At 35.4% G+C, this 23,884-nt stretch overlaps 1 protein-coding gene and 1 long non-coding RNA gene across 2 annotated transcripts in view; both read left to right on the top strand.

The window, feature by feature from the left end:
* Positions 1–1,006: 1,006 nt before the first annotated feature.
* LOC128736035 (G2/mitotic-specific cyclin-B) lies at positions 1,007–4,546 on the top strand. The gene is made up of 6 exons (XM_053830520.1): positions 1,007–1,051; positions 1,310–1,825; positions 1,878–2,057; positions 2,111–2,227; positions 2,283–2,609; positions 4,262–4,546. Exons 1-6 carry the CDS (start codon positions 1,016–1,018, stop codon positions 4,544–4,546), a joined length of 1,461 nt encoding a protein of 486 aa, XP_053686495.1. The 5' UTR covers positions 1,007–1,015.
* Positions 4,547–9,729: 5,183 nt separating this feature from the next.
* Positions 9,730–23,884, top strand: part of LOC128737049 (uncharacterized) — a 56,195-nt gene continuing 42,040 nt past the window's right edge. Inside the window, exons 1-2 of the long non-coding RNA XR_008412022.1 lie at positions 9,730–9,991; positions 20,942–21,037. This is a non-coding gene — a long non-coding RNA (uncharacterized LOC128737049). The remainder of the gene's footprint in view (positions 9,992–20,941; positions 21,038–23,884) is intronic.

Below are 23,884 nucleotides of genomic sequence, written 5' to 3'. Positions count from 1 at the left end.
AAAAATCTGTATAAATTCAACAAAAAATATTGTTAACTGAAGGCTAACCCAGATATTTTTTTGATTCTAACTGTTTGACTTTTTAGTTCAACAATAAGGTTTGTTATTTCAAATAATTGCTAGTTTCTATCAAAGAAAAAATTGTAGAATCAAAAATAAGTACTTTTGGGTTTATAAACGATCTAGTAGAAGTAAAAGAAGTACGAATTCAGTTTAAACAATATTTTTTTGATTCAAAAATATGATACAAGTTGAACTCAACAACAGGGGATTGTTGTTTCAAACTATCACCATTTTTCTGCGTGTATGCGTGGGACATCGAAAATGTATGAATTTGACAACCACTTCACCCCGTATGTGGAGGCACCTGTATTAGTTTCAAATGTGCATGAAGTTGAATGTTTATCTCGTTTAGGTAAATTTTGTTCAAAAGTTTGTTTAAAAGCAACGCATAGTCTGTGTAATCATTACTAAGCACTTAAAAATGTATACATTGTAAGAAATAAAAACAAACAAGAAATACACATTTAGTCAAAAAAGTGTGTAATCATTGAATTTGTGTTCCTTTCCGCACCTCTGCACACTCATTGAATGGCAATTCGCTATGACGGCGCAACAGTGGAGACACCTACATTAGTTTCGAGTATGCGTCAAGCAGAATAGCGATTTGTTAAAGAGTGCAAAAGATAGAAATATGTCGGAAATAATTTTCACGCCTTCAGCTACGGGCAGTTCTGTAAGAGGAAAAGAGGTCGTGCGATGCGGTGCCGTCATAGCGAATCGGTAAAGCTGGCGGTAAAGCTTGAAATTGAAAAACGCATTCTTTGAAGTAGGCGAAAGCTCTGAATCTTCTCAGTTCTTCATTTTCTTCTGGCCGCTTCGGATTCGTTTTTTAAACGGTTTTTCTCTCCGCGCGCACGTCATAATTTGCCGTTGGTTGAAGTGATTTAATGTTTAGTTACGAAGGTTTTATTTGCAGTTGAATAGCAAATTATTAACACAATTTGTCAATATCATGGCTACTCATTTCCGGATTGCTAAGACAGACGAGGTAAGAAAAACAATTGTAATAAATATTTATGTACAACAGTTTACCCAACCGACGCCATCTCAATTTAAAAGGATTGTAAATCTTTTGTTCTTACTCAAAGCAACGTCTGATAGCTAGGTATATCGTAAAGAAAACCACAATGAGCTACGACGCTAGACATTCTTTTAAATATTTTAAACGCACATGAGTTTCAATTATACATATCGCTTTACTAATATTTTTATTCATCTTCAACTAATTGAAAATGTTTTTCGACAGAATGATGCCGTTCGTGTTCAGGCAAAAAAAATGCTCAAAGAACCGACCTTGGGAAAAAGAGCTGTGTTAGGAGAACTTGGCAATAAAGTCCTAAAAAATGTTGATATTGGGAAAGGAAAAGATGCCGTTGCATTAAAGAATACAGATCTTTCCTTTAAACATGTTAAGGCTCGCGTTGATACCCATTGGAAGAAAAATGATACTGTTAATGTGCAACCTGTAAGTAAGCCTGTCACACGGTCCGATTCTTTGAAATCCTTACATAATGCCGGCCTGGGAGTCACAGTGGGCAAACAAACCAATTCGATTAAATCAAACGTTAGCGTTAAATCGAAAATGGTGCACATTACCAAGGGAGCCGAAATAAAGAAAGTAAAAGTAATCAACCTAAAACGAGAGGAAAGTCAACTTACTAGGAGGTCTTTAACTAAACTGAAACAAATCAGGAAACAGTCAAATGCGTCATCTACATCATCTGAAAGCGGTTCGCACAATGGAGATATTAATATACAGGAGGTAAAGTAATGTAACTAACTTCTTGAACAATATTTGATTTTTACCGTTTTAGAAACACGACTCGCCCGATAGCCATTCTCATAAATTGTTGGAAGGAATCGAAAACATTGATATTAATGATGCCTGGAATCCTATGCTAGTATCTGAATATGTTAATGATATTTACAGATATCTTAACGATTTAGAAGATGTTTTTGCTATTAGAGAGAATTTCCTCGATGGGCACAAGCAGGTTTGTTTACTACATACAATCCTGTACTAAATAATAATCTTTTTTTTTGATAGATTAATCATAAAATGCGCACTATTCTTATTGACTGGATTAATGAAGTTCATTATCAATTCAAATTGGAGATTGATACTTACCACATGACTGTTTCAATCATTGATAGATATTTACAAGTAAGTATTTCATTATGTCTAGTTTCGTGAATGACTCATTTTTATACTTTGGTAGTTGGTCACTGGCACACCGAAAAAAGAGCTGCAACTTGTGGGTGTGACAGCCATGTTTATTGCTTCGAAATATGAGGAATTGTTCCCACCAGATATAAGTGACTTCGTATATATTACTGACGATACATATAAGAAACGGCAAATTCTTGAGATGGAAAAGCAGATTGTTAAAGTGCTGGGTTTTCACCTGGGTAAACCGCTGCCGACCCATTTTCTGCGACGCTTCTCGAAAGCAGCAGTCGCGAATGATAAGCATCACCTGGTAGCGAAGTACCTCGTCGAATTAGCCAGCGTCGATTATACTATGGCGCATTTTAAGCCCTCTGAGGTAAGTTTATTATAACATGGTCCACTATTCAACAGAAAAGGTTAAATTTAGTTTAATTCATTATAATACTGTATTTCTGTAGAGAAGAGTCATTACAGCAATTCCACAAAAAAGACATCAAAAATTGAAAGTGCTCCAATTCCCTTCAAATTTTGTATACTTAGCCATTTTCAGAAAATTTTATATGATAGCTGGTGCCACTTTCTGAGTAGATGTGGTTCTAAAAATCGTCATTTTTGCTAACCTTTAAAAATTCAACATTTGAACCACTGAGAGATTTTGGCATCAAATAAAAGGCAAATAAGCTTCTCAGGAAAATTATAGGACTTGATCTAGAGTTTGATAATCGCAAATATTGAAGATAATCGTTTTTTAGTGTTGTCATTGAGTATAGGCCAGAAAGAGCGTCATATTTTATATTTTTTTTTTTTTTGAAGTCAGAATTTTTGTCATGACATTAAAAATTCAGAAAAGAATATTATATATTCTTATAGAGAAATAAAGTTATCAATACGCGGCGGAGATGCTAGTGTTTTGTATTTACCTGCAATAAAACGATAGTGGCAGATAGCCTGTAATAGGCCCATGAGAAAAACAACCGGTGACGAAAATGACTACCTATTTCTTCAGTTTTTTTTTCATTTCGTTTCAAGTTGTTTCTAATTCAGCACTATCTACAACGTTCCTAAAATAAACTAAATCATAGAATGTTAATAGAAGCTAATAGTTTAATGGGCAGCTAAGGAAACTATATAATCGGCAAACTGACGACAATTTTTTATTGTTATCAGAGTGTAACGCGGCTCCGCTCTACCTCCTTTTATTTATGTAGAAGAGTGGAATCGTATTATTTCCTGATTCTACTATTGAAATCGATTTTCCATTATCACTAAAATCGATTTTAATAATAGAATATCAGCTACAATGTGAGAGTGTTGAATTTCAGTTTTATGAGTATCAAATGATACTTCTGCTAAAAAGCTAGGTAGATAGATTTAATGGTTTTTGATAAGTTTTTACTTAAAACGAAGAAATATGACAACGAAGAGTTCAAAGAATTAGAAGCTCTGCGAAAAACGCTCGAACGGATTTTTTTTTTAATTTGGCGAAAGTAGCGAAAACCTGTCACTTTTGTTCAGTGGGAAAATGATCGGCTTATTTTCCACAGATCAATAAATTTTGGATTGTTTTGATTGGTTCAACTGCAGATAAATTCAATAAGAAAATAACAGAACCAAAAAACATGGGACTGATATACGAAGTGGATCATTGAAACGATTGGTGAATTTTAGAAAGGTCACGTTCCATACATTGCAGCTAACGTATGGATCCATTGAATAATCACTTTTAAATGTTTATCTCAATTTGAAGGCAAATACGACCCTTTAATGCACTGCCCCATTAACCGGCATATATAAATAAATATAGAAACAGAAATTGAAGAATTAACGAGTCCAAACGATAGCAATGTTTTTAATATGTTTTGCTATTAAAATAATAGAAGTCAGGTATTGATAAATTAAGTCATTCAAATTGCGAAATATTCAGTAGCCGTATTAGTAAAATTGTGTAAAATTTTCGCATGCTGGTCAAAAAACATTCCTGAATTGAATTTGTATTTCTAATTTTTTTTTCTTTTTTCTTTATCACAGATCGCAGCTGCAGCTTTGTACATTTCCCTGTATCTGTTCCCATTACCTGCCAACGCCGGATCATTAGTGTGGACCAAAACACTTGAACATTACACCCAATATACTGTTGAATATCTGACACCGATTGTTCAACGAATGGCAAACGTGGTAGCGAGCACACCGACTTCAAAGGTGCAAGCAGTATATTCCAAATACCGATCTAGCAAATTCGAGAAAATTTCTACACAGCCGGAGTTTCAAGGATCCGCTATTGGTAAACTAGCAGAAGGAAAATTGACGCCCTGAAATTTAGCTACTTTTACATGTGTATTTAGTTATTCTTTTTTATAAAAGATAGGCGTGACTCGACCCAATGTTGATTTGTATCTTTTTTATTGTGAGCTTTATTGTAGATTATACCGCTACTACTATTGTTAGCCTTAGTGATACTGGAAGTGTTTTGATTAGTATTTAACAAATTTCAACCATCCCGCAAAAACCCGCTTCCAGTTCTACTGCTAGTAAAAAACGTATTATGAGTCTGAGGGTAGACGCATACAACTAATACACATTTTAGACTGACAATTTGTAAAATCCGCATTTCAGTGTTATTCATTTGAAAGAAACGAATATTCGTGTAATTTTTCTACTGCAAAGTGATAGTATGAAGGATTCAGCCTAAACTTCAACAAGAATTATCGTCCTAAATCACTTTCGCTCTCGATGATCATCATTACGCGTGCATGAGTCTTAATGTTAAATATTGCCACAGATTAGGGTAAACTTATTCACTCATTGGACACATCCCGTAAAATTTTACTCGTTAAATAATCAACACTCGGTTGTCTCCCAGTTCTGAACTATGTCTGGTACGCTTAGTGGTCGCATTCACATGGCTTGATCATGCCTTTATTACATTTAATGCGAACGCTTAGTCGCATATTCCCATTCATGATCAATAATACATTTCACACTCTTAAATCTGTATGTGCCCGTTTATATAGTTAATACCTACATACATACGAAAACTGTCATCCATTACCGTCATTATCTCATTTAAAAATGTGTATCTAATTAGAGGGATGTATCAGCAGAAGTAGTACAAATGCACACGTTACTTGGGTGTTGTGTCACATCGTATACCAGTTCTACGAGGTGAGCTGGCATGCTGCGGGTAAATCTCAAGTGGAGTGTGAATTAAGGCTACTTCTGCTTAGTTTGGTTCGAAGAATGCCTTTCAGCACAGACTTTCAGAGAAGTTTGCGAACGATTTAGACGAGTAAGAATACATCAGATAAGAAGCCATACTCTTTCGGTGAAAGGTTTTTACAAATGTAATTACCCACTTAAATAATGGAACATTTTCAATTAAATCCTAACCTAATCTGCCGTCATCGCCCGATTTTTAGATTGTTCAAACTTTTATAGGCTAGCTCAATTATTTTTTCGCACAAGATTTACTACAAAACTGTGGCATAATTTGTTTTCGCTTTTCGTCGGATGTTACTTTTCCAAAACTGATTCTGTTGAAGGGTATATATTAGAATTTGACCAAACTCGTGTTTTAGTCTTTGACCTTGAAATCCGGTCAGGCATTAGTATTAATATTGTTTTAAAACGATGATTCCCCCCCCCCCCCCCTTCCTTTCAACTCTTTCCCCTCCTTTCCCAAAAAAAAAATTTTTCGCTACTTTCCCCTACTTTCCATCAACTGTAAAAACCATCGTTTCAAAAAATATTAATATATTAGACCACTTTTGTGGAATCAACTGGAATTCGAGGTAAAAATTACCAAATGTGATTGTTGCGCAGCGCTGGCGCTGTTCGGAAAATACCTTCATTCTGAATAAGAATAAGCAGTTATTACAGTTAAATAAGCAAAGTCGGTGCGCTGAGTGCAGGGCAGCCCTGGCAGTCGGGTTAGAACTAATCCAGGTTAAAACCCCCGATTTAATGCACCTAGTGAAAGAAACCTTTGTTATACGGTCTTCATCTACGTTAACGTTGCGTAGTGCGTTTGTTTACATAATTTTTTTTTGGAAATTGAGGTTTACAAAATTTGAACAAAATAGGAGCACTTATAAATTTTTATAGATCCTTTTTTCATGAAATTGTTGAGTAAGTATTAGTAAGTTGTTACTAATTCGAGTAAGTGCAAGTAAAAGTAAGTTGTAAGAGGAAATATTATTATTTAACATATACATTGCGTAGTAAAGGTCTAGTTTATAGGTTTTTGAACTATGCACAATTTCCTGCAATGTCATTCTATTTGATTCAATAAAGTTTTCTTGAATAAATTTCATCAATTTTTATTAACCTTCGGTTACTCACGCTGTTGTATTTTGTACAACACGTGTAGATTTTAGAATGCCATATTGTTATAAAGTTACAAATCGATGTTTAACTAACGTATATTCTTCAATAAACTTGTTATGTGCAAAATGCCATAATTATTCAATGCATAATTACTTTAAATTGTTGACAAAATAGATCACCAAAAACTGACATCATAGAAACGAAGTAATCAGTATGTGAGGTGTACGGCAATTGGCCCCAACTGGAATTTTCTCTCGTTTCTTCATATGGAAAAATGGTGTCTGTATGCAGCAAAACTATCAGCAAATATAAAATTTTTAAATGTATCCACCTGTCGATAGTCGAGAAATTCGGGGTCAAAATTAGGGTATTTTTTATAATCAAAGTTCTACAGTTCCTAAACAAGCAAACATAAGGTATGCTATATTCAGCAAAGCTGTGTATTTTTACTATTTGTACAACATGAAAAAGTCGCACAACAATTACAAAACGAGCTAAAATGGAAAAACTGATTTTACAAATTCATATACAATAAATAAGATTTTTCTATCTTCGCTGAAGAGATAGAAGATTACTGTCTTCAGCAAAATTTCTTGTAATAATATGCTCTTGAAATTTGCAGAACACTTTAATGTCACACACTTTTAGGGGGATTAATCCATATTTAAGTTCTACCACACGATAGAGCTTTCAATTTCAAGAAACTCTTCCAAAGGTTCGATAAACCTTAAACCAAGTTTTCCCAGTCAAAACTCTGATGCGCACGTTTTTTTTTGGTTTTGGGCTATTATGCGCGCGAGTAACCGTGTTACAAAGGTTGACACGAGTGTTCAAGAGTTAATACCTTTGACCGGCAAAACCAATTCTTCCGAAATTTTGCAGATATATTTGCAGCATTAAAACCTCTAATTTGATGCCAAACTAATTTAAACTAGATAAATTATTTTAGATGAAATCGTTATAAATTATTGTAAATTTTAATGTGTTGTATACGATTGCTCATAGCTTTCAAATTAAACGTCCAATCAAAAAACAAATCAATAGTTATTTGTTCGTGATCGTCTTTAGGTTACTCCGGTTACTGACGGGACTGGCTTCTTCACACAGTAAAATAAAACGCTAGATTGTCTGCCGGCAACCATCCGCTAGTGGCGGTGGCTGCTAGTGCACTGAATACTGATTGCTATTTATTGATCGCCTTTTATACACTTGCGGTAAATAGATTTATTCCACGTTCATACACAATAGCCTTTGTGCATCACGGCCGGTTGAACGGACAATAGCCTTTTGTGACTAGATTCGGCTGGACAATAGAATCTGGCAGCGAGGCAATATTACAATGCAGCTTTCCTCCGCAACAGTGATCTATTACAATATATTACTTTTCAAATGAGACTATAGCGCATAAATCGGTTTGGCCATCTCTGAGAAACAGGCGATCATTTGTACCTAGTCAAAATAGGTTAACTTTTAAACTGCTTGTCCGTTTTCAATAAAACTTGGTAAAAAGTTTAGCAATAGAAAGAGCTTTCGTTTGGTACTAAAATCGTTAAAATTGGTTGCGTATCTCCGGAATACGCGTGTTACGTAGTTTTCACATTTTTGCTTATAACTTTCAAACGAAACGTCGGACCGCAAAGCAATTCAATGGTGATATACAGTCAGTCCACAATCATGGGTCACACACAATTGTAGGTAATTTTAGCTTTAGCTGCTAATTTCTGTTTAAATATCACCTGTTTGATCAAATTATCAGTGCTACTTATGAGGAACGTTTTTATCAACCAATTAGTATAATATTCACGCATTAATCGGTAGATAAAGCTAAAATGACCCATAATTGTGTGTGACTCATGATTGTGAACTGACTGTACTAGGCAATAACACCTTAGGCCTCGGATCAACTTAACGTGTTTTTCGACCAATTCCTAAACCTAAACAAAAATGCTGTTTTTTCCAAAATATGTCTAGACTAACTTTTGCAAAGGAATCAATTTTTTATGAAAAATATAGCTCGAAAATTATAGGACCTGCAAAAAATGACCTATGGGTAACTTTTAGAAAATATCCTGAATTTTCATAAAAAAAATACTTAAAATAAATCTTGGGGTAGACTAAAAACTAAAAATCGATTTTCCAATATCGACTATCTCAGAAACTGATGAAATTTTTTTGAAGATAGATTATTATGTGGCCTACAATTTATCGCGAAATGCGCATATTTGAGGGAAAAAAGGTTCATCAACAAAAACTTTTTCATGTAACTTCAGATTATTGCTAGGTACGAAACGATGAAGGCGGTTGTAAATTTCGTTGTAACAGGTGAGCAGAAAGCGTATTCTGTTCTCAGTTTCACCACGTATAGGGCTTTTGCTACACACACATGCAAGACATCTGTTGGGCACACATTGCATATTTTCCTATTCCATGCAGCAAAAACGTTCTGCATAAAATTATCATTTTTTCTAAAATTATTCATCATTTTAAAGCAACTAACAGTCAAAGTAACCGACAAATATTCCCTGAAATATATGCTGACTTTTGGTAACTTGGGTTTCGGTGAATTCACGTTAAATCGGTGTCCCAAATATACTGTTTTTTGAAGCAGTATACGGCATAGGCCAAGTTGAAAGTAAAGAATATAAAATTGGTTTTAGCATAATAAATTGCTGTCTTAGCCGAACTGGCTATTGATATTTGTTTATTTTTATCCCGTTAACCTAGGTCATAGTTACATTTTTGATCATTGCTACCGCGTCTTAGCTTATTTGTTGAAAATATTTTTTTTATTTAGTAAACAGATATATTACCTTGCCATATGCATGAAGCAATTTGTAATTTTTGTTTTAAATGAAGAAAATAAATCATTTAAAAAATTTTGCTCTTTCCAGCCCGTATGTTTTATAAGGAGCTGTCACTTTTGCCTGCCCAACAGATCTCCAATACATATGCATTCTGCAAGCACCCTATAGCTGAGATGAATTTGAAGTATTATTCTTTTATCAAGTGTATACTCGCTTTGGCAGTTTCGTCGCTCATACTTTGGGCGCGATAATTTCTCGTACAGAATTTCTCAATTCTTGCTCACTCTTTACGTTAATCTGTTGTGGGGTTCAGAGTTGCTATGGAACTATTTTCATTCATAAACAAACCTTCGTCGGAAGAGGATTGGTGTAAGCGTTGTGCCGTTTGCGCAAAGCGCGCCCCCGTGCGAGGCGGGGGTGTACGTAATCGACCGTGACGCGTGAACATACACCGTTTTATTATATACGAAACCACAATTTGATTTAGGTTCTTTTCGTTTCTGTTGGATTATGCTGATAAAAAATGTGTTCAGCTAAGGAGTACGTAATGAGCACAACCAAAACAAATGTGGTTCATTGTTGTAATCTCGGCAAAAATGATTGACCCGTGCCGTAATACTTTGTTAAATTGGTATGTATAAACGTTACCAAAAATGTTCTGCGTGTGTTGTGTAATTAAGTGTTACTTTGTGAAAAAAACGTGTGAATTATACAGGGGCACAACTAATTTATAATTATGAATCCTGATGTACAAAAGAAATTGATATGAAATACCTAGTATATATCCAAATACACCATGCCTGGTAAAACCCGTTTAAAGAGCACCTGTGATAATAATCTTTTTGTGATAACAAGAGATGTGTTTAATGTGCATTGTGATCGAGACATATTAATGATATTTTGCAGTCATTTCAATAACTATTAAAGAAAATTTAACCTTGGAAAACACCCTATGCTGAAATCAGCTGAATCAGAAAAAGTTCAGCTTCGTATGATGTAAGAGGAATAAGGTTTTTTTTCCGTAGTTTCAACCCAGAGGGTCATTCACCACGAAATAAGAAACGGCAGTGCAGGTTAGAAAAGCGTTGAATGGGATGTGCAGTATGATTGTGTCAATAGTGGAAAATGCTCTAAATGTAACCCAGTGCAAAGAATATACAGTATGATTTCGAATTTGGCGTTTTGTGAAAATGGTTCGATTTTGACATGCCTCGCTTTTGGCAACATAAAATATTTTACTTGCAAAAATATATGCTTAAAAATCAGTCAGTTTCCGCATACATACTTGTAATGACGAAAAAAATATTGCCCTAAGTGGTTCATGAAAAAATGTTTGCGGTTATAGAATGATTCGAACAATATTTTTATTGCCGTAGGACAACGTCTTACCGCAGGTCGCCAAAAACTTGCACCACACGAATTGGCGGATTCTGTAAACATAAAAATTCTCATTAATAGAAAAATATACCAAAACTGGTAATATTGCAATCGTTGATTAATAACGTTTAGTCCATTTCTAACGCACCCACATTAAATTTTTTTATATCTATTACTATACTAGCTGGGCCCGGCAAACATCGTACTGCCACAAATTGTACTAAATACCGTAAACATATTTTCTTTAAAAATCATAGCATTCCTAAATCAGTAGGTCTACGTACACATATTTTCCTAGAGGTGTTAATTAAGATAAAAATTTGTAGGAATTTGGAAGTTTTGATTGAAATGTGGGGTGCGCCGAATTAGACACCATATGCAGAATTAGGTGCGTTTACGGTAGAAAAAGGTGGAAAAAGCTTAGCCATGGTACTACATTTCGCATTTGCAACTTGACTTTTTGTTTTTTGTTCGACAGTTTTCGCAGTCAACTGTTAAAGTACAGGATAATTGCGTGGTTAATGCTACGATCTTATTGACTTCTACAACCCCTCTTAGTCGAGACTTGAACATACCACGACAGGCTTGTTAGGTTAGTGTTGACGCCAATTGGGAGGCTTTATAATTGAGTGACATATGTTGTGGATTTCGGTTGTGCTCAAGATGTGTTTTGGGCTTTGCACTTTTTTGAGAGGTTTGGCATTTGATGGAATGATTGATTTCTGGACTTTAGAAAAACCGACGTTCTCTGAAAATCCGGGAGTCAGTTAGTCATTCTGTTGGATGTTGCGGCCGAGGTTTGCAATTTGTGTCATATAGTTAAGGTGCAAACTGCAAACTGTACTGGACCGTGGTTGAAGGGGGTGATTTTTCCGAGATCTTGAAATTTGTTGCTGAATATCCGTTGGAAATATGCAGAAATGATGATTTTTCAATTACCAGTACCGAACAGTCGTTTATTTTTTGTAAACGCTTTTGGCAGCGCCTAGTACCGTCTGCAGCGGTTGATGTTTAATGATTTGCAATATACATTCAAAATTTTCTGAGAACACAATCATTGACACCACCAACTAAATTCTAATTGCCGCCGATATGTGTGATTGTTCTGTTTTTTTTTCCTGTATGGACTCATCACTGCAACTAGTATCGTTGATCTTTTGTAATACCACCCGGGTGCCCGTGGGTATCGAACCAACGAATATAGCAGACTCGATAACCTTGCGGCTACGGAGCCCCCCGATTGTTCTGTTAAATGCCATCAAAATTTATTCTCTTTGCCTTTGTACATTCGGCCCATTATTAGTTTGCAATTTGCCAATTTGCAATTGCATTAGTCTGCATTTAAACCACTAATTTTTTGACGCTTTTGAGGTTATTTTCTGTATAACAAACAAAGCTACGTTTTGATTTTCACGGTAATTATGAAGTCTAAATTCGACATTCTGATATATAAATTCTTAATAATTAATTTTGATTCATTAATCGATTGCTAATAATTGCACTATCGAGTTAAATAACTGTTATTCTCAAACAACTAACTGTGTTACAATATTATTACCGGCCCGAAAGAATTTATGAAATGAATAATAAAATGAATTAAATGTTAGATTTAACAATAATTGCATTTGTAACTGGGCTCTTCAAACATACGATAGTTCAAATAAATGTACATATTTAGTTTCAACCATAATCTTCTTTATTTCTTCGGTATTTCATGCGCCAAATGATTCAACGAAAAAGTGAAGTGAAGTGACGCGAGCCAAAAATTACACAGGTCTGCAAAAATAAAAAAAAATTCAGATGCATCAGATATTTTAGGTGAATCATATGTTTTTTGGGGTGCCGAATCCAAAACTGATTTCCGTTTTTCTCCATCACGTTCAGATTTTTTGCAAATTAATGCTTCTTATATGGAAAAGTCACAAATTAGATGGAAAACTTATTATCACAGATTCGTATTAAAAAACCTAAATAAAACCTTTTCTGTTATTTCAGTAAATTTTTACTTAATAAATACAGGACAAATACTACTGGACTGTAATTTTTATATTTACTCTTTTTTTGCCCTTCAACACTGGGTTAATGTACTCAGGTACGCTCACTTACGCAAAATCAACTGCTGTGCCTCACAGAAGCAAAATCTGTAAAAGATATGTAAGAAGCATTTGTAGAGCTGAATATAATCTACAATTTTGTTGAATAGAGTAGTGCATTATTTTTCCCATTTGTAATAAAGACGGCCTTTAAGCCTTGTTTTATAAATAGAACGTTTGTTTGAGCTAAGGATAAAGTTGCAATAATATTACCACGTAAATACAAAAGTAATGGAGTACTCAATTCAGAAATATTGTAGATTGCATTCAGTTCTACAAATGTTTCACACATGACTTTTATCAAATTTGCTTTTAGTACAGTTAATTGAGCGCAGGTGGATGTATTTGAGAGCACCAAATTTGCTTTAAAATAATACTCTCCATAGTTTCTCCATCGTGTATGATTTTCTTCCAAAACATGGAAGGGTTTACATTAATAAATACAATTCTGATGTAAAAATCAATTTTTTAATGTAATTTACATCTGGGATATTTCTGCTGGTTTATGTCTAAAACCAACTTTCAAGATTTTTCAACAAGTATTACATGAAAACGTGACGTGATGGACAATTTTTATTATTTTTTCAGAATTCAGTGGACAAAAATCTATAAGGATCAGTTGAAAAATCCTATGCAGTTTTTTTTTATGCAGACCTATGTTATTAACGTTAATTAAATATTAATGGTTCACTGCTTTTGTAAAGCTTTCTTACATACACTTTTACTGCCAATTTATTACAGCAAACATTCTTTTAACCTACAAACCAAGCATAATAATAAATAAAGTAACTGCATACTGTACTTGACGATCAGGCAGTTTCATGTAAAATATTCAGTCTGGCTAGCGATTATTGCTCAAAACATTTCAAAGTTTGTAAAAATGCATCCGGCGTAGAACATTAGGGTAAAAGCACCAGTTTTGGCCATAGTTTGGCAAACTTTCAAGGATATTGATCATGTTTTATAAAATTCTAATAAACTAAATATGTTTATACATCATCAACGGATAATTTTAGTCTTAATCATCGTAATGTATAGGTTTATTTGATGGAAATATGCTTTTTTGTTTCAATTTTTGTCGATTGAAAAACCTCTGCTGGGTTCCTGTTTTGGCCATAGTGTTCTTCTATTCGCCACTCTGTGTTCCTATTTTGCCCACCCTGCTGAAAAAGTATTGCAAAACAAGTTAAACTATCATGTAATCTATTTTACTGAATTATTTATTTTTTAAATATACAATTGCATCGGATTAGCATTACTTCCGGAATATTAACGTTTTCTTGTCTGTCATTATTTGTGCAAGATTGCAAAAATTGGTGTTCGAGAAAAAGAAGTCAAAACAAGAATCACTTTTTCTTTATGCTTAAGTTTATTTGAAATTATTTCTAATCCTTTAAGCAGTTTTCAGTTATAAATCCGTTTTTGCAGTAATATAAACAAGTATGGGAAATCTTTTGGATAATTTTCATGACCGATGATTCAACAACTTCTGTTTTATTTGATTGCTTGCTACGGATGCAATCAGCGGAACAATGTTATCCGATTTACGATACTGTAAAACAAAAGCGTTAATCATAAACCACAACTGCAAAAATTGGCATTCAACTTTCAGCTTTACATAGGACAGATTGTTGAGATATTGTAATATACTGATGAATTACCTTCAAACATTTGAAAAGAGTGTAACAACCTTTTGATATCTGGATTTCAAACATAGTTTTCTTCAAAAATTGTTATCGTGAAGAATAATTATCACTAGGTATCGTAAGGCCAAAAGTAATTAGCCTTTCTGAAGATGCTGTTGTTTGAACCACTCAATCCCAGAGATTAGAGGAATCGTCGCTTACAGCGAAAATAAACAAAAAAATTTATGCTATTCTAGAAATAGATTATATTCCAACATTATGTTAAAGTCTGATGTAGTACATTCTTATATAATCGAGGAACATTAGAACCTATCGAGATATGAAAGCAAAACTTGAACTTTCCTTTGAGAAAACTAAATGTATTATTCAATATATTCCAGTGTTTACATGGCTTTCATATGGCTTTTCAAATTATTAGTGGTCATCCAACCCCGTTCTCTTTGACCAAGACCTTATGCAGAGAGAAATCTTCTTTTCATGATGGAGTATCACGAGAGTTTCTGGTAAGAAAATCCTTCACATTGAATAACTACGTACGGTCGCGACGTAGCATTTCAATAAGCCAGTAAACAATCATTTCCTTCTCCTTGGACAGTATCGTTCCGGTACTCCGTATTGTGGTTTTCTGCCACTTGCCACTTAGATACCGTATTTTTTACGGCTCGCATATTCTGAAGATACTTTGATTGTACACCTGACAGGCAATATTTTTCGATGAAGCCATCATATTTTGAACAAAGAATATCAAATAATCAATAACTTTATTAATAAATTAATCAATTTAGTAATTCACTGCCTGTGCCTTCCAGCGGTAAGAAAAGAACAAATTTTGGAACCCGACGACCACAATTTCAGAACTAAATATCAATAGATTTTACGTATGGCGAAAACGGGCATATGAAATATGAAAGCGCTTTGACGTATGGCCAAAAGCGGCACAGCGAAAGTTTTTGGCCTCCTATGGTTTGAGAAATAATCCATTATACCATATGGAAAAACCCAACGAAAATAAAATAATTTTAGATAATAAATGTTATGTACTGAAAGTTCCAGTCGTACTATGCTGGCAATAGGTTATGTAAATTGAACTATTGTGAGTTCGTTATATAATATGTATTATTTGCTAGTCTTGCAAGTTCATAAAATTGGTTAATAGCAAAAATAATGGTTTCTTTTCAATATGTATTGAAGTTATTTTGACGGTCAACTGCGGCAGACGAAATGGGGCGATATTTAAAGCCAGCGAGTTTCCTTTTACAAATAATTGCAAAAATTTTAGGCTTTCGGAAGAATTGCCATTCCTGACTGGTGATTTGGCACAGTTGTAAGCAACACGTGTTCTGTGAAAACTCAGTGGTCTAAGTTACATCATTAACCAAACACATGTTACCACCAGGGATGGTTCGATCACTTTGACTCAATTTTGATTCATTTAACAGTACCGTCTCAGCCGAGCCAAATATAACAGAGTCATGTATGGGACATTTGTAGAACTAGTTCTAATCTACAATCTTTCTGAACAAAGTTTTGCTGTGTCTTTTGTAGTAACGGTGCTACAACGCTAGTATCTCATCAGTGACTAAATGAACGTTCATTTAGTCACTAATAAGATACTAGCATTGTAGCGTCGTAACTACAAAAGATACAGCAAAACTTTATTTAGCAAAATTATAGATAATAACCTGTTCTACAAATATCCCATACATAACTTTGGCCCCGTTAAGACGGTACTGTCAAATGAATCAAAATTGAGTCAAAGTGATCGAACCATCCCTGGTTACCACCTTACAATGCCCATGACAACAACGCTGCTTGATATTGAATGCGGTGTGTGTTACTTTTCCTGATAATAATCGCAGTAGCCTAAAATATTTCGTATACGTTGGATAGCAGAAAAAGTAAAATATCGGTTTTTACTAATTTCCAGCGTGGATTTCCATTATTTTTTTACGTATAAACCTGTCGCAGACCAAAACACAACTGAAAAAAGAATCATGCCATTCCGTCAAGCCGTTCTTACGTTTATCCCTTACAGACAAACGCACCAACTTGGTTTTATTATAGGGTAGTTGATCCAATAGTTGTGATAGTACCAAGAGTTGCGCTACTATTCATTATTAATGCATATTTTCGTCACCGTAGCATTTTAGATAAAACAATTACATTCATTATATAAAACAGGTTTTTAGAAGTATTGCTAGTTAGACTACACCATTTAAAATTAAAGCATTATTTGCTAAAATGCCAATTTTCCAAAATCCAATGCGCAGTTGGAGCGCACAACTATAGGCGCTCATCTATAGTTTTGCTACGATGTTTTTTCACTTAGCAACCTAGCAATGTATATGGAATACCACAATTAAAGGAACATCAAACTTAATTAAAGAAACATTAGCGTAACTGTTGGTACAATATAATTGAATCGGAAAATTCATTTTTTCTTTATAAAGCTTCCCGTACAACGAAAGCAATTGTCTTGCCTTGTGACAAATACCTTGTATTTGATAAATTTATATCCCACAAGCATTAATTGAAGCATATCTATACCTATAAAGAAGGATTTCTGTCTGTCTGTCTGTCTGTCTGTCTGTCTGTCTGTCTGTCTGTCTGTCTGTCCGTATGTTCCTTATAGAATCGAAAACTACTGAACCAATCGGCATGAAAATATGCATGTAGAGGTTTTTTGGGGCCAGGAAAGGTTTTAGTGATGGTTAGAAACCCCTCCCCCCACTAAGAGGGGGGGCTCCCATACAAATGAAACACAAATTTCTGTATAACTCGACAACTAATCAAGCAAATAGAACAAAATTTGACATGTGGGTGCTTTCGGTGACAAGAATTTATTCTATGGTAAATTGAGACCCCTCCCCTCTTTATAAGGGGAATTATAACTCCTCTCCTCTTTAAAAGGGGGGGCTTCCATACAAATTTCCTCATAACTCGAGAACTAATCAAGCAAATGGAACCAAATTTGGCATGTGAAGGTTTTAGAGGGCAAGAATATTTTCTATAGTAAATTGGGACCCCTCCCCACTTTAAGAGGGGGGGCTCCTGTACCAAAGAAACACAATTTTCCTCATAACTCGAGAAGTAATTAAGCAAATGGAACCACATTTAGCATGTGGGTGTTTTTGGAAACAAAAATTTTTTCTATGATGAATTGGGACCCCTCCCCGTTTTAGAAGGGGGGGGGGGATCCTATACACATGAAATACAAATTTCCTCATAACTGAAGAACTAATCAAGCAAATGGAACAAAATTTGGCATGTGGGTGTTTTCGAGGGCAAAAATATTTTCTATGGTGAATAAGGACCCCTCCCCACTTTAAGAGGGGGGGCTCCTATACAAACGAAATACAAATTTCTTCATAACTCGAGAACTAATCAAGCAAATGGAACAAAATTTGGCATGGGGGTGTTTTTGTAGACAAAATTTTTTTCTATGATGAATTGGGACCCCTCCCCACTTTAGGAAGGGGGGCTCCTATACAAATGAAATGCAAATTTCCTCATAACTCGAGAATTAATCAAGCAAATGGGACCAAATTTGGCATGTGAAAGTTTTCTAGGGCATGAATATTTTCTATGGTGAATTAGAACCCCTCCCCACTTTAAGAGGGGGGGCTCCTATACAAACGAAATACAAATTTCCTCATAACTCGAGAACTAATCAAGCAAATGGAACCAAATTTGGCACGTGGGTGTGTTTGGAGACAAAAATTTTTTCTATGATGAATTGGGACCCCTACCCACTTCACGAGGGGGGGCTCCTATACAAATGAAATTCAAATTTCCTCATAACTCGAGAACTAATCAAGCAAATAGAACCAAATTCGGCATGTGGAGGTTTCTGGAGGCAAAAATATTTTCTATGGTGAATTAGGACTCCTCCCAACTTTAAGAGGGGGTGCTTCTACACAAATGAAATACAAATTTCCTCATAGTTCGAGAACTAATCAAGCAAATGGAACCATATTTGGCATGTGGGTGTTTTTGGAGGCAACCATTTTTTCTATGATGAATTAGGACCCCTTAATTTTTTAAGAGGGGGGGCTCTCATACAAACGAAATACAAATTTCCTCATAACTCTAGAACTAATCAAGCAAATGGAACCAAATTTATCATGTGGGTGTTTTTGTAGGCAAGAATATTTTCTATGGTATATTTTCTATGGATTACCCCACTTTAAAGGGGGGGGGGGCTCCTATACAAATAAAAAACAAATTTCCTCATAACTCGAGAACTAATCAAGCAAATGGAACCAAATTTGACATGTAAGTGGTTTTGGACGCAAGATTTTTTTTCTATGGTGAATTGAGACCCCTCTCTTCTTTAGAAAGCGAGTTATGGCCCATCTCCCCTTTAAGAGGGTGGGCTTCCATACAAATGAAATGCAAATTTCCTCTTATCTCGAGAACTAATCAATCAAATGGAACCAAATTTGGCATGTGGGAGTTTTAGATGGCAGAAATTTTTTCTATGGTGAATTACGACCCCTTCCCCTTTTAAGAGGGGAGCTCCCATACAAATGAAATTCAAATTTCCTTATAACTTGAGAACTAATCAAGCAAATGGAACCAAATTTGGCATGTGGGAGCTTTTGGAGTCTTGAATTTATTTTACGATAGTTAGAGACCTCTCACCCCTGTGGTAGGGGGATATGGACTCTTATACAAATAAAACAGAAATTTTTGCGAAACTCAAAAACTAATCAAACTCAAGAAATTCGAGACTCTTCCATAAAACATTAGTCAATACAAGACCACAAAACTATCTATAGTAACACTAGATCATTCAGGACGAGACGGTCGCGAGTGTTGCCGGTGACCCGCCGTCGGATGCGCAGCCCACTGAGGGGCTTGCAAAACTCGAGATTGTGATAAAGATCATCCGAGATTCATGATTTATGTACAACACAGGTTAATTTGTGGCAATACGAAGTTTGTCGGGTCAGCTAGTACCTCAATAAACAAGCAAAATGAAGTTAATGGATTTCTACCCTATAGGTTGGTAGGTTTGGGAAATCATATTTGAATCGATTAAAGTGATCAGTGAATGTTTTGGCATAGTTTGCCAATTAATCAGTATTTCCAGATACTGGCGGAACTGGAAAGGAAACTGTGTTCAATTTCAATCCAATCCGCTAATTTTTTCTCTAATCGTTCTGTTGAATTACATGCATGGATAGGTTTAGTTCAGTCATCACAATGTGATCAAATTGGAGTTGTATTGATCCATCGGGAATGGATTAGGTCGTAAAACAGATAATACATATAATCAGTTTTGTAGAGAAAACGATACGACGAGTGAAAACAGGTACAAACCCGCCTGTAACGCATGTTCGTGCACTTTAATAAAATTTGTTTTAGATATAGTGTGAGTATGGCGAAGTTTGGCGTGTGGGGTTTTTGGAGGCAGGATTTTTTTTTCTAAGGTGGTTTGAGTTGTTACGACCCCTTTCTGGAATGGGGGGCTCTTATACAAATGAAATAGAAATTTTTGCATAATTCAAAAACTAATCGAACTCGATAAATTTTAGACTCTTTCATAAAACAATAGTTAAAAACAATATTACCAAAAACTACCTATAGGAACACTAGGAGATTCAGGGCGAGACAGCCGCAGACCGCGAGTGTTGCCGACGACCCGCCGTCGGAAGCATGGACTCCTAGGTGGAGGGGGGGTCTGGTGGGCAGCCTTCCGCAGAAATCACCTCTGTCTACGTTGATTTATTTTCCCAGGTCTACTGACTTCTGTTACTTTCCTTCAGTTTAGTTCAAACGAGTGATAGCGAGTAAGGACGAAATCACACCAGCTTATTTGGGGTTGTCAATTCCTCAAATTAAAAACTAACCCCGTTAGTTTGCATGAGGAATCGTTCAAATCAGCGGGGGTCCACGGTATATATATATGCATTCTTAAATGAGTTTACTCGTAAATTAGTTGGATTTAGCTAAAACTTGGTCAAAACTACTCAAAATGCCCTACAAACTCAGATTTTGAGTAGTTTTTCAACCAAAAAATTGGTAGTAGGAACTTAAAAGTCCGTTATTTGTCACAGAGAATAATCCAATTATCGGTTGCAGGTAGCCGAAATTGGTTGAATTTTTAACCCGAAATTTGAGTTTGTACACTTTAAGGACACTTTGAGTAGTTTCAACCAAGTTTTAGCTAAATCCGACCTATTTACAGGTAGAATCATTTAAGAATGTGGAGTGTGTATTCTCATATTCAAATGATGCCTGAAACCTTAAGTTAATTTGAACGAAAACACGAATACGAATTGCTTATACTTTCTAATTCTAACGAAATCAAGAATTCGAAAAAGTCTTAATTGCACGGATTGCCAATTAAAAGTAAATCCATTTTTCCTGCTCTCCTTTACTATTAGCTGTAACAAAATTATAGGTTTTTGTCAGGAAGTACTAAAGATTTTTTTTGTTTTATTTTTTTATTTAATATAGCAATGATTATCCACCATGGTAGTCTGAATCACTCTTTACGAACTCCTACTGAACTACTGTACTTTGGTATCGTAACCTAAAAGAAGGTTTCCCAAGGTAAGTTTTATTATGTAATAGTGGGAAGTAATTAAGATTTAAAGAAATTGCTGTCACTTGTAAAACGGTAAACTTAACCTGCAACCTGTTCAGTACTGTATTGAAAAATTTTAATTTGAGAAGTGCGCAATCGCTCGTTGAAGTGTTATTTTAGATTGAATCGTTTCGGTATCTTCGGCGCACTCTTCCGTTATATTTCAAGCAATAAGAGCCCCGAAGATACCGAAACGATTCAAGCTAAAATAGCACTTCTATGAGAGACTGATTGCCCTATCTTACTCGAGGCCCGTTTGTCTCACAGTCGCTTGTACATCTGTTATTGTAACGAAAATTCTCAAAAAGGAAAAACTAAACCATTTTTCTCTATTTGACTGTGTCTCCCCTTGTCAGCTTTGCCCCTATTGTCCCTCCCACTTCTAAATTTGTCTTTTTTCGGTAATCCCTATTAAGCGAGACAAAATTTTTTTTTAGGTTCTTGTTAATGACCACCCTATCCCCCTTTCAGAGATCCCACCCCTTTACCATCGAGCCACTTTGCCCATTTGAACCCTCCTCCCCCTTTTGTACAGGACCGTCTTCGTCATTTTGTCAACCTCTCTGCGCTGATTTTTTCATGTCAAAAAACGAGTACCAAGTTTGGTGAAGAACCTTCCAGGCGTTCTAGAGTCATGACAGAATATACGTTCATTCTCACGTTCCTCGTACCACCCTGTTCTCTCCCTCCCAGTCAGCTCTTCATTCTGTCATTCATGTTGATAGTAGCTCCAGCGTAAGACAAGACGAGAAGGAGAAAGAGCAGAAAATTAGAAAATTCGGGAGGGTCTTTGAAGCAACAGGTTCGTACTTCATCCCCTTTTTATTAAGCTGGAAGATCTGTGGATTGAAGAAAGCTATAATGGGAATCCGTTTGTAACTGGATTCGAAAAACTATTCAAATATCTGACTTAAAATACATGCTTGTACAGTTTGGTAGTCCCATTAGGAAAACTGGTTAGACTAAACAGCTAGGTGGGTAGTTGAGTACGATACGACGAGGAACGGCATAGTATGTGTCTAAAAAAATGGTATTTTTACGAATCCACTATGGTTCAAAGGTTACACACAGTATTGGGCACCGCTAAACGAAAACAGAAACAGAAATGGATATTCGAACAATGAAATTTCCGAAAATCGTCCAAAAAATTTTCTTTCGTTTTTGTCTTTTTTTTCGTAGATTTTTGCATGGAAAATATTTGGAAAATCCATTGTGGTCTACATCTACACTGAGGCAAATTTCCGTGATTTATGTGTGAAACTATGTACATAATTTTTTTGCAATTTGATCTGACAAATAACATATACACATATTATGTGTGTGACACATAAAAATCATTTGTATCGCCATGAATAACATTTATGGCCCCGTTAAAAATATGTACATGAGCACATAATTCTCGACTATAGGATATGAAACATAATTTTTATGGTAGTTCACACATAAATATAATTTCTAAGTCATATACCTTTTATGGGCTGCCTGGCTGCCTCATAATAAATAAGAAATTTCTTTTGTTATTTAAATTTAAACATATAAAACTAATGTTTCAAGTAACATAAAAAGTATGTGTTCAGGTCCAATAATTGTTAGGTTTAAAATTTTATAAGTGTAGGCTAGCTAAACAGCTGAAATTGCCCGGAAATACCGTATGGGACGTTATCAAACAGTATAAGGAAACATTGACGACGATTCGGAAGCCTCAAGCTAATCATCGGAGTTGAACTGGCGACCGGAAACTGCGTGGTAAGATTTATAAGACCATCAAGAGGAATCCCAATCTGTCGGACCGTGATTTGGACAGAAAATTCGGCGCTGCCCATAGGACCGTGAGGAGAATTCGACGCCGAAAAAGAATCAAGTCGTATCGAGCTAGCAAACAGCCAAACCGAACCATGAAACAGAATAGTGTGACCAAAATCCGTGTTCGACGGATGTCTTCTGATGGACTATAAAACCTATATGTCAAAGCTGACTTCGGGCCAATGCCAGGTCAAAAATTTTACTTGGCAACGGCTCGGGATGATGTTCCAAGCAAATTTAAATTTGTTTTTTGCCGACTAACATTTATGATTTGGCAGGGCATTTGAAGCAGTGGCAGAAAAACGAAAGTTTTCGTTACAAATAAGACAGTGACGCCGGAACTATACTAAAAGGAGTGTCTCCAAAAACGAATTTTTGCCGTTCATTCGATCCCGCCACCATCCCGCGATATTTCGGCCAGATTTGACAAGCTGTCATTACAGCAAAGTCGTTCAAGAATGGTATGCAGAAAAGGGGGAGGACCTTAACCACCCAATTGCCCCCAGTTCCGCCCTATTAAGAAATACTGGGCAATCATGAAGAGGAGACTCAAGGCAAAGGGAAAAGCTGTCAAAGACATCAATCTGATGAAGACCTGGTGGAATAAGCTTGCCAAAACGATGAACGAAGAAAGTGTGCGTCGCCTGATGATCCATATTACAGGAAAAGTTCGAGAATTCCTTAGAAAACGTGACGAATAATTTTATCCGTATTTTTTCTTAAAAGTATGAAGAAAATGAACGTTTGTGTAAGAAAAATCTTGAATTCAATAATGAATAACTGAAATATACGCAATAGTTTTTGTTCCAATACTATCTGAAGCAAGCTTTTGAATTGTATCACGAAACTTCAAAAAACAGTTATATGTTGAATATTGAAATTTTTGTTTAGAAGTTATTTTCGCGTACCTAGGTACCTATATAATTTCGAAAAAAAAATGTATATGTTTATCAAATGGTTTAGAGAAAAACTCTACCGATTATTTCTACACTCAAAAAAATCAGCACGTC

This window comes from Sabethes cyaneus, chromosome 2 (genome assembly GCF_943734655.1).
Source record: "Sabethes cyaneus chromosome 2, idSabCyanKW18_F2, whole genome shotgun sequence".
Lineage (NCBI taxonomy): Eukaryota > Metazoa > Arthropoda > Insecta > Diptera > Culicidae > Sabethes > Sabethes cyaneus.
Note: the sequence above shows the minus strand (reverse complement) of the source record. Positions and strands in the feature narration are given on the sequence as shown.

Bases quoted from the DNA above. Each gene is read 5' to 3' on its own strand.
- LOC128736035 (XM_053830520.1), top strand. From the start codon at position 1,016: ATGGCTACTCATTTCCGGATTGCTAAGACAGACGAG. The intron at 1,826-1,877 runs GTAAAGTAATGT...TTACCGTTTTAG, and splicing joins GAGATATTAATATACAGGAG to AAACACGACTCGCCCGATAG. The intron at 2,228-2,282 runs GTAAGTATTTCA...ATACTTTGGTAG, and splicing joins TCATTGATAGATATTTACAA to TTGGTCACTGGCACACCGAA.